Below are 11,942 nucleotides of genomic sequence, written 5' to 3'. Positions count from 1 at the left end.
ACAGACTATAGTCTCAATATCTGTCCTCATCTCAAATCACGGTATCTTTCTGAAAGATTTATTACAAAATAAATAAATAAAAGAGAAAAAAAGAGTGAAAAAAAATAATGTTTTGTAAAGAAAAGGATGGATAAACGTATGTGTACAGTATGTACGAGAGCTATAAATCAATGTCTGTAGCGTCAATGCCACTCAATGCAATTCTCTCTCTCTCTCTCTCTCTCTCGCTCACTCACACACACACACACACACACACGCACACACACACGCTCGCAGATACATACGCACACTTAAAGGTTCAAAAACAGCAGCCGCGCAGCAGAGGCACGCAACTTGTTGCTCCTGCTTCAGCATCTCCACATCATTTCACTTCACTTAAACGGCAGAGCAGGCACAGCTGACAGCTGCGCACATTAAAGACTACAAGTGAGAAAAATAAAAGGACAATACTGAAACATGAGGGCTGCGTGTGTTTGGTTATTTGTGGTCATTTGGATGGGTAGCTGTTACAGGGCAGCAGAAACAACAGCGGGACAAAGACTCAACGATACCTCACTTTTGGGAGAAAGGCTGTTTTCTTACACGGGACATTTGCTGAACGTTTCGGGGCAGGTGGATAACAGGACTTCGGGGTTTTTTCTCCTGGACTTTGATGAAGGGATGCTGGAGGACTGGCGCTCACTGGCCAGTAAGAAGCGCCGCGGCGGGGAGTCGCAGGATGGGAGCATCAAGGCGCTGCTAGTGGCCTACTCTTTAATCATCGTGATCTCCCTGTTCGGCAACACCTTGGTGTGTCATGTGGTAGTGAAGAACAAGCGCAGCCAGTCCGCCACCAGCTTGTTTATAATGAACCTTGCTGTGGCTGATATCTTCATTACGGTCCTCAATACTCCTTTCACTCTGGTAAGATCACCATTAATCTGGGATAAGGTTTGAAGTGTGTGTGTGTGTGTGTGTGTGTGTGTGTGTGTGTGTGTGTGTGTGTGTGTTGTACTCACGTATTGACTCGTGGAAATACAGTAAAAGCATTGTACAAACCAGTTCATAGGCTCTCCTTGTCTTTACACTTTTACACTAAGAAAGTGGCCAAACCTCTGAGACTTTTTTTATGTCTTCGGGTTAGCTATGGTGAAATATTCAAAAATACGTTTCTGGGCTGAAAATATTGTCCTGTTTTGTGTCACCTCTTGGGGACTGTTCCAGATGTAAGCACCGACTTTGTCAGGACCAGTGGTCCTCATGAATGTAAGCCAGGTCTTAAAGCGTCGTTTCTAAGGTCCATATTAAAGTCCGGGGTAAAGTTTGAATTGGGGTTATGTTAATGTTAGGGTTAGTCATGAATTGGTTATGGTTAAAGGGTTTGAGTTTGGTTTTATTAATTCCCTTGATTCATGACTAACAAAGTGTAAAACAAAAAGCGTATTCCCCATAACCAAAAATATGTATTTAGAGACTCGTGGCTCTATGAGTGTTTCATCGATCATACCTTGAAAGTATTTGGGTTTTTTTAAGTCCTTTAATGTCTCATCTCGATTAAACGACTCAGTTGGAAAAATTAACAATTACAGTGTGCGTATATGTGTCCCCTCAGGTCCGCTTTGTGAACAGCACCTGGGTGTTTGGGAGGACAATGTGTCATATCAGCCGCTTTGTGCAGTATTGCTCCTTGCACGTCTCCACCCTCACACTCACCGCCATCGCGCTGGACCGACGACAGGTTTGTCTCTATTAGTGGATTCATACCTTGATGTGGAGTGCAGTACAGACTATAGCCTACTGTGAATTTATGTCCGCCCCACTTTTCAATGTGTGAATATTACATTTAGTAGTACATTTCAGTCACCTGGCAAAAAAATATCTCTTTATTTGGAGATATTCTGATAGGGCACACATAGCCTACTGTTTAGTTCAAACTAAGGCTGCAGCTAATGATAATTCTCATTATCAATTAATCATTATTTCAGAAAATAGTGAAAAATGACCATCAAACCCTTTTAGAGCCAATGCAACATCTTCAAATGTCCTGTTTTGTCTGTTAAAAAACCAAAACTATTCACTTTACTGTCATGTCTCAGACAGAAAAGCTTCAAATCCTCACATATGAGAAGCTGTAACCAGCAAATGTTTGGTATTTTTGCTTAATAAATGACTAAAGCCATTATCTGTTAATTAACACAGTTGTAGATTAATTGTCTGCATATGTAGTCATCACCTAATCATTGTAGCTGTAGTTCAAACTGTCTCTATATTATCATACTGAAACCCTATGTGTGAGGATGTTGTAAACTAGATCAAAGAATGATCTCCTCTTTAATTGTCTTCTTCTGCTTGTTGTAAAGTGCATTGAGGCACAATGTGAGTTTACACTCAAAGCAAACTTACTTAGCTGTAAAGTTGACAAATGGCACCATATGGAGATACTTAATGTCCTCTGAGTATGTGGGACTTTTATAAGATGTTGATAATTAATGCTCATGACAACAATAAACTGCTGATAGCAGTTTGTTAAACCAGCAAACTGTAGGAGCTGTATGCTTAGGTAAATGTGACATGTTTCGTGTGGTGGCTGCTGGAACTCATCAAGGCTGTTGCAACACAACGACAATGTTATTTTTAGTAACATTACTCAATAAATTCATGGACAAACAAGAGAGAACACAGATGAAAAATCTTTTTTTTTAAAAATCATTTGACATTTGATCAGTAGAGGGAGTCCAAATCTCTCCTTCTGCTAGAGCGATGAATCAGTTGAATAGCAACAAGCGACAGTTTTTCCACAGATTTCCTCCTGTTTTCTCTGGCACTATAAGATGTCAGGCCACACATTGCAGTGTGCAAAGAGAGGAAATCAAATAAACTGACTGAAAATTGTACTTTTAGAAACATTCTTCTTGCTTTTTCATCTTCATGCCTGGACTATTCAATGCCTTGTTTACCTGCCTCAGTGCCCGAGCTGTAGCCTATACCTCAACATCAGACTGTGCAGAACTCTCCTTCTTTTTTTAATGTTGTATCTGAAGTTGCTCCTTTATACATTGATATTTCCTTCATTAATCAGAACAATGGAGAGTTCACACAGTGATGCCACTAAAGCATAAAATCTATTATCACCACAAAATGCCACAAACCAAATGATAAATCCTTGCAGGTTACTTTGCAGCGAGTTTTAGTCTCTGATTAGTCATTATTTTGCCCCATTCTTGCAGGTGTAGTGTTGATTGTTGATCATGGATCAAGTTATTAAATTATTTGGTTTGTTACATTTTTTATTAATTGTTTATTAACTTTTATTAGATTTTCAGGTGTTTAAACAGTAAATTTAAAGAAACATGTAGGTAATGTGCTGCCTTGTTTAAACCAGCCATCTGCTTGTTACACAATTCAAGAGTTTCATAAAGAGTCATAACAGCATATCTTAAATCGTCTTCAAAACTTCTACCTGTATTATTTATTTATCAAGGTCCTGAACTTATGGCTAGACATCAGAGCACAAATGAGTGTTTGTGTGTGACATCACAGCTCACCTGAGATCACCTTACTGAAACATCCATGGTTCAATTCAGTTTTTTCACTCTTTCGTTATCTTTATAACCCACATTTTGCAGAAAACACACAAACCTGGAAACTCTGCATAGATTTTATTGTTAATATTATGTGAAGTTGTGACCAGTAAAAATATTGGTAGGGTCATTTTAGCAACACATGGGGAAATGTCCCTACTGTCCATACTTAAATCTAGTAGTCCAGTGGGCTGATCTGTTAAAGCTCATGGGACAACGGGAGACTTGCTTCACCAAATCAACTTAATAGAATTTAGCCATCATTTTATTATCTACACCAGTTTCCCTCCTGTGACATGTCAAAATATCTGCTGTAAAAATGTCTTTTAGCTAATATATGGGAGAGTTGAGTCATCAGCTGATCTAATCTCTTCTAAACTCTCTAAAAACTGGCCCATTATCTGCCTGTCTTCCTTCAGCTGGTGACCCTACATCTGCTTCTTTTCATTGCATCATAGCGCATATCCACACACATCCACACATTGCTTTCATTACTTAATGACTTTCACATCCTTGTTTTGTATTTTATATTCCCAGAGCCAATTTGGGACTCTACAGTATGAAAAGTGTACGCACATCATTTAGACATTCATGTAGCACGGTAGAAAGTAAATATAGAGAGCTAGCAAATAGGGAGTGATTGCAGAGAGTGAGAAAAATGTCCCATTTCCATATGTCATAATAACTGTATACATCATGCACAATATACTCATCTTTAAAACATACTGTTCTTGCTGTTAATATGAAAGAAAAAGCTATTCGTTGTTTCTGTGGGAGACAAGTATCAAGGGATTTTTAGTATGTACACCAACTGTTTTTTAATATACTTATTTTTATGTGTAATGTGATTTGGGGCACCATTTGCATACTGTTTTAAGTCATTTTCCAGTCTGGGCACACAACATATTTGGAACTTGCTTGGTATTAGTATGTGCAGAAGAGTGCTCCTGTCAGAGCTGTCCATGGTGCTGAATTTGAAGGTAGAGCATGATGAGATGTAGAATAATGATTTGGTGTTATTTTTGTCAGGCTTCCGGCCATATTGCAGATGTGTGTGTATTTGTTCTGTGAATGTAAGTAGGGTCAGCATAGTGCAGTCCAGTTTGCATACAGTACTGTGCAAATGTTTCAGGCACTAAAAGTACAGTGAGAATGTTCTCAAAAACAATGCCATTAAAAGGTTTTATCAGTTCATTCAACAATCAACAATCTTTTATTCAATCAACTTCTTGCAAATTCAGTAAACAGGGGAAAGCAAAATGAAATTAATATTTAGTGTGAGCATGCTTTGCTTTTAAAAAAGCAACAGTTCTCCTCGATACACTCAAGGTACCTTGGTATGGGAAGGTTGTTCCAAGCATCTTGAAGAACTTGCCACAGTTCTTCTGGGGATTAGGGTTGGCTCAGTTGTTTCTGTCTCTTCGTGTAATCCCAGACTGACTGGATGATGTTGAGATCAGAGCTCTGTGGGGGCCAAATAATTTGTTGCAGGACTCCTTGTTCTGCTTGTCACTGAAGATGTTTACTTTAGTTGTCATCATCATGCTGCACAATAAATCTGGGACATTCAGACACCTTTCTAATGGTGTTGCATAATGAATAGTACTGTGTAATCTTCAAAAATGTTTTAATATTACACAGATTATATTTTGCCCCACCTTCAGTGGGAGGTAAAGGTAAGTCAGAGATGAGGTTGTGAGGAACAGAAGTGTGTTTGAGTTTTAGCTCCTCTCTTTGGAGTGTGGCAACAACCACAGAGAATATTCTAATGTTCAAATGACATGGGTGCAGATGCATGGCATTGAATAGCTAATGCAGCACCTGTAGAAGCTGTACCTTAAATTAGTCATCATCACCATCATCATAATTATAACTGGATAATAAGACAGCTCTTTTGAAAAGAAGAGCTGTAAATGTCCTTAATTCAGGCTTCTAATGCACCAAAGTCTAAAAAAAGTTCTTTCTGAATTGATAAACTCCTTGTAATGTGGACATTGAAATGTTTTGTTGAACAGATATCAGAGGAATATGCACTCTGATGTGTCTAAAATTAACCGGTGGTGAGCCTTAATGGATGCACATCACATTACTGGGTGACTGTTAGTAGCTTTTAATTTGCAGATTACTCATGACTCTACAAACCTCAGCACCAATGACATGAGGGAAAGAATATTACAGATTTACAAAACTATTAAAAATTAATTTAATTAATCTGCATGGATTAATAATTTATAATTCTAGTTTTCTCCCTCAATTCAGCAGTGTTCAACAGTGTTTGATTTTCTTATTTTTTACTTTTCCATTATTCGCAATAACCATAACCCATGTTTGGAGCTGAAAATTGTGCTCTTTCGTCTTTTTTCCACTATTTGCTTATCTGCAGACATTAAACAAGACAAATTGATTTATTGTCTGAAATTAAATTAGCTTTGTTGCTGTGATCCTGTTTGAGGCAAGACACTAATGTCTTCTTTATAGCAGAGAGGGCAGCCACAGTTGCTTGAATTCTGGGCTGTGTAATCAAATCATACCATGAATTACCTTGAGCTTAATTCTCTAGATATTTGTTTTTTGTGCCTGTTTGATTGTTCTTAACTGTATAAATCCAAATTATGTAACCTTGTTCCCAGCCAATATTCACCAACCCAAAGATGTTCACTTCACTATCATATAGAATTAAAGAAACCAGAAAATATTCCTATATGACAAACTAGAGTCAGAGAATTGGGAAGCATTCTTCTCCAAAAATGACTAAAAATGATTAATCGAATATCAAAGTAGTTAGTGATTAATCTAATGGGTAACTAATTGGTTAGTCAACTAATCGTTGGAGCTCTAATGATACCAAGGTTACTTGCTTGACTAAACTTGCTTGAGAAATATTACGGTGCAATCACACTAGGCGATCCGTGCCATCCCCATGCACGTTTGAGCCCTGACACAAAGTAAGCAAAATGGTTAACTCCATCGTACTGTGTGACAGCTGTTTCACAAAAACAAATCGCACTGTGATGACTAGAGCGTGCCCGGGCCCAGATCGTTATATACAGTGTGAGCGCAGGCCAGCAGGGGAGTGGGGAGGGGGGGAAATCGTGCTCCGGCACGGTTCAAGCCAACCAGGCCTAGTGTGAGTTCGCTTTATTCTTTGGGCGCGGATGGATCTGTAATTGAGTAAACGAGTAATTTCAGAATGGGTACTGGCCCATTGGTGAACAGAAATTAGTGCTGAATTCAACCCCCACAATAAATACACAGATGTGTGCAGATTAAGTGCTTGTTTGCTCTGACCAGTTGATATCTGTATGTGGTGATATTTCTCAGGTGATTCTATATCCTCTGAGACCTCGCATGACCCCGGCACAAGGCGGTGTTTGGGTAGCTGTTATCTGGATAATGGCCAGCTGCTTCTCCCTACCTCATGCAATCTACCAAAACCTGCTGACACTTACATACAGGTAAAACAACACACACTCAAAAAGGTCAATAAGGGCAGATCAGTTGGAAATGCATGACATTATTTTCAGTTGAGTCTCTGTGGACATCTGTCATGCCAGTGATGGGACGTTTGTGGGTGGCAATTATATTTAAAGAACCACATCCAAGGACTCGGAGAAAGATAGTTTGTTAGACGTCATAATTTGTACTTTCACACACTTTGACAGCGGGGAAACGTGGAGGTGATAACAGAAATTCATCCATGGACAAATGAAGTGATAAAAGTTATTCCTACTTGAGCTTTTCCCCAAGTGTCATTTCAACATTTTTTAATTACACAACTTATTCATTATTACCTGCCAGTATCCCCGCACTCCAAAAGAACTTTATTAGGATGACTACTACTACTCTGCTATGACAGTCTACTTTTACTAATCTTTTTTTTTTCTGTTTTTGTTGACATTGTCAAAAAGATGATAATAAACATGAAAAATGAACACCTTTCTGACAATGTCAACAAAAACTGATAATTTATATAGAATTTAAGAGCTGCTGGATTGCATAGGTATTCCTAATAAAGTGCTCTGTTAGTGTATTTTCTGCTTAGATTAACCTCCATCTTCTTAATCCGCCTCATATAACCCTTTTCTTTTGGCTGATATGGGACCCTATCCATGTCTGAGTAATTTTTCACATCCCATTTCCTCTGAATGCAATCATCACTGTCCTCATCTCACCCGCTTTGCTAATTTATGTGCCTGTCTTGCTTCTTCTGTAATTTATCTTACCAGTGAGGAGAAGGAGCGTAGCCTTTGTGTCCCTGACTTCCCAGAGCCATCAGATGTCTACTGGCAGTACACTGACCTCCTGACCTTCATACTTCTTTATATGCTGCCACTTCTCATCATCACAGTTTCTTACACTACAGTGGCCCGCCGATTATGGCGCAACAATGCCATCGGTGACACCACAACAGCTCAGCACGCCACCCAAAGACGAAAGCGGCGGCGGACCTTGGCCATGTTACTCCTGGTGGTTGGGGTGTTTGCTGTCTGCTGGTTCCCCCTCAACTGCTACGTGGTGCTGCTCTCCAGCCAAGCCATCCACTCCTCTAACGCTCTTTACTTCTGCTTTCACTGGCTGGCTATGAGCTCCACCTGCTACAACCCTTTCATCTACTGCTGCCTGAATCCCACTTTCCGTCAGGAGCTCCGACTCCTCTTGGACATGTGCAGAAGGAGACGGAGGACAGTAGTTGGATTGGAACCAGAGCTCCGCCCTGCAGCCGCTCCCTGTCACAGAACAGCCTGGCCTGACAACCATGAGTCCTCAAGGCCAAGGCATGCTTTGTCACACTCAGGCCACGCCTCTTCACAGCACGCCTCTTCCAGTCAGTCCCACAATCTTAAAGATACACATGTGCTCTTCACTGCCAGGCAGGTCCTCTCAGGAAGGACTGACATCCTCTCAGTGGAGCCTATCGTGGCTGTGAGCTGACTGAAAAACAAATTCACTGCTCTGTTCCACTAACAGTATGGCATTTTCCATTGTTTTGGGGCTAGTCATGCCAAGCCATGACTCAAGCCGAGCTGGCACACTGTGAGTGTTTTCTGTTACACAGCATGGCAAGGTAAAATAAGTAGTTTACCTGTAGGAGGTGTACTAATCATCTGCAGCTCTTCATCAAACATCATCAATTGATCCGCTGAAGAAACAGCTTCAAATATCTCCATAAGTTGTTTTTCAACTGGTTTTAAGCGCCGCTAATGAACCTCCAATAATTCCTTGAGGAGAACATTTAATTTCCTGTAATTTCTTCACACAGTTCACTCTCATTATTTAGTCATTTCAAAGCTTTATTGTGAGGCAGTAAAGTAGGAAATGTTGGGTAACTTAAGCAGTAATTTAAGTAGTAATAGCAGTGACAGCCACAAAAATGTGACTGCCCTGCCGCAGGCTTCCAGCAAGCTGGCCAATCAAATCAGAGTGGGCTCATTTAGAGGGGTTATTAATGAGACAGGAGCTAAGACTGCCTGTTCAGAGACAGAGGCTGAACTTGAAGGGCCAGTATAAGATAAATAACAAGTTATTTTAAGTGAGTCATGTAAAGCTACTGTAGTTTATTCCAAAATATAAAAATATAGAACTGGAAATGAGCATAGCAGGTCCCCTTTAATCCTATTTTAGAATTTCATCATGTTCCAAAGATGACGAGAAATCAGAAATCTCAGAGATGCATGGCTGAGCCCACAAATGACTGTAATATCAGCAGAGTTGGAGGACATGTCTTTGTGATGGCTATAAATTGTAGAAACCGTAATTTTTTCCATTTTCCATTAGTAACTCTAAATATACAATTTTTTCCTCTTCCAATTTTTCTCTTTCCATGCTGGTTTTCCTCGTTCCTGATTTATAGTCCGAAAAGCCTCCACCAAAACCACAAGAACAAACTCATCACAAGCCAGCCAAACATGTTATCTGGGATAGTGCTATGTGTATGTTAGCCAAACGCATTGGTAAGTCCTCATCCTATACTCTTTTAATGTTAAAAGTAAAGTATACGAACAAGAAATCACAAAGGCAGATTGTCTGTCTTGGCTGCCCAAGTATGTTGCTTGATATAAGCAGTCAAATAGGATTGTAATGGAAACAAATACAAGTCTTTCTTCACATTGTTCTGTGTGATACTAATAATAGACCTAGCTTAACACTACAAAATGAAACAATGTTGATTCTTGCTGACTGAGCATAATAATGGGTGGTGAGGATGCTGACTTTTTGCCCTAAACATGCAAATTTAGTACTGATTTAAAATCCCTTTTACAGGCTTCTTGTTTTTAAAAAAGAGTCAGCCAAAGACCACCACAAAGTTTTGAACCACCCCACATAGTTAGGGGACATATGGTATTTGGGATTTTCTGTTATTTATATACTGTTATGATGTCAGATAATGTATGTTAAACATGGGCAAATTCCTAAAACTTGAGCTTAACGCATGTAGAAATGCTCCCTGCAAGTTAAAAGCTGGGGCTTCAACACTTAATTTGCAATTTGTTATTTTTCTATCTTGCTGATGGAAGCCCATTAACACTTGTCCATTCTGTAGCCTTTGCTGCTGAGATTTTTTCATGTGTTTGCATTTCCCGCTCTCATATTTCAGAACAGATTCTGGCTCAAACATGTATGGATGTACTTGAGAACTTAACATTTCCAGTAAAGAAGAAAAAGTTGTTAAATCCTATAAAGCTACCAATCAGAACAGGATGGGCTCAATGGGAGGACAGAAGCTAAAACAGCCTATTTTGGACAGAGGCTGAATAGCAATTTTAAGGGTCAGTATGAGTTAAGTGATCGTCAACACCCCTCCCTTTTCGGTTTCCACGGTACATTTGGTCAATTCCGGCAGTTAGGGAGGGTCGTTAGGGCAATCTGCTGACACCTGACTAGGCCTCTACCAAGGTTACAAATACCAGCCTGGACCTCTCTCTCTCTCTCTCTCTCTCTGACAAACATCACCCTTCATGTCAAAGAAACTTCTGTGCGTTACACCATACTCATCATGTTTTACTTATGTTCATTAATGTATGTAGGTAAATGCTCAGGTTTACAAACAAGTTGCAGAGATCCTCAAATTTGTCAACTTCAGATGCTGTACACCAGCGGATAAACTGGGAAATCAAGTCACTGGCAAATTCATTGTAGACTTGATTATCAAGCTTGTTCCTGGATCTGAAACACTGGAACAAGTTCATACAATTTCAACACTGCTGCCTTTTTATAAACCTTACTCTCTGCTACACTTGAGTTCCAGGGTTGTGCCTGGTTCACACCGGGTGCGGAAGCGCCACGAAGCACCGTGCTTGGAAATTCTTGCGCGTGCCACAGCCCTTCAGTGCTCATCAACAAAAGAACAGAGAGCTGCAGTGAACCACCACTGAGATACAAAACATTATTCATGAGTGAATAAAATCTGAAATCTACTCTGATTCTGGCTTTCACCAACGACTTAAACACTGACAGCAGCTCGCTTCCTGAAACACCGTCTATTCAATTCTTCCTGCTTTTATAAATGGACAGTTTGGCCTGTCCCACTACAAAGTTCAACAGCTGCCACTACTTTGCATTTTCTTTCTTATAACCAGCACCGAAAATAAAAGCAGTTTCACACCAAACTCACCACATTTTAAAAACACACTTTTCAGAGTTTCAAACAGAACTTCAAGTCTTTTACATTCCAGGAAACAGTGAACGATAGTTTCTGGTTCCTGAGAGAAAGGACATGTAATGGACACTGTGGGATTAATCTTGGAAACCAAGCTGTTGACAGCCAGCGCCCCCTGCAAGATTCTTCACTGCAGATCACCTGATCGCTTGTTTAAAGGCGGTTTATAAAACAGCTTCCACACTGGTTTACAGTGATCCTGCACCTTCAATCTATCTGACTCTCCACACATTATCTGCTCTCCCACTCAACTTTCTCTTGTTCAAAGCTTGAACACAATATTTATACAGAGCTTTCCCGTTCAACATGTCAGGTCTGTAGAAGCAGCATTTTTGTAAATCAACAACGGTCCCGTCAATCCAGTGTGGTGTATTGTAAGACCCAGTTCAGGGAAAGGATCCCTTCTATCCGGAGTGTCCATTCCAGAAAAGTAATCCTGTAGCATTTCTATTTCTGCACTGCTCAGTCTTTTAGTCCAATTGTCCAAAATGTCTCTGGTGTGACGAAGTGACTTCAGGCCCAACAGAGAAGCTACTGCCTCTGTGTTGTTGAGTCCTGGACCTGCAGCGTCCACTATGCATCTCAACTTCACTGTTTCAGCTGAACACAAACGCTGGGTGAGACCAGTTCTACTGTTGTCCTGAACATCCAATCGGGCCCCATAGATTAGAGGCTCCTCCAGGAGCCAGAACAGTGAAGCTGCAGGTTCCAGTCTGTTCCACTTA

General features: G+C 40.2%; 1 protein-coding gene across 1 annotated transcript; it reads left to right on the top strand.

Annotated features, from left to right (window-relative positions):
- The first annotated feature begins 456 nt into the window (after positions 1–456).
- gpr83 (G protein-coupled receptor 83) lies at positions 457–8,492 on the top strand. Its single transcript, XM_053339220.1, has 4 exons — positions 457–903; positions 1,592–1,717; positions 6,882–7,015; positions 7,787–8,492. Exons 1-4 carry the CDS (start codon positions 457–459, stop codon positions 8,490–8,492), a joined length of 1,413 nt encoding a protein of 470 aa, XP_053195195.1.
- The last annotated feature ends 3,450 nt before the right edge of the window (positions 8,493–11,942 follow it).

This window comes from Scomber japonicus, chromosome 2 (genome assembly GCF_027409825.1).
Source record: "Scomber japonicus isolate fScoJap1 chromosome 2, fScoJap1.pri, whole genome shotgun sequence".
In the NCBI taxonomy this organism is placed as follows: domain Eukaryota; kingdom Metazoa; phylum Chordata; class Actinopteri; order Scombriformes; family Scombridae; genus Scomber; species Scomber japonicus.
This window is presented reverse-complemented; position numbering and strand designations above follow the sequence as displayed.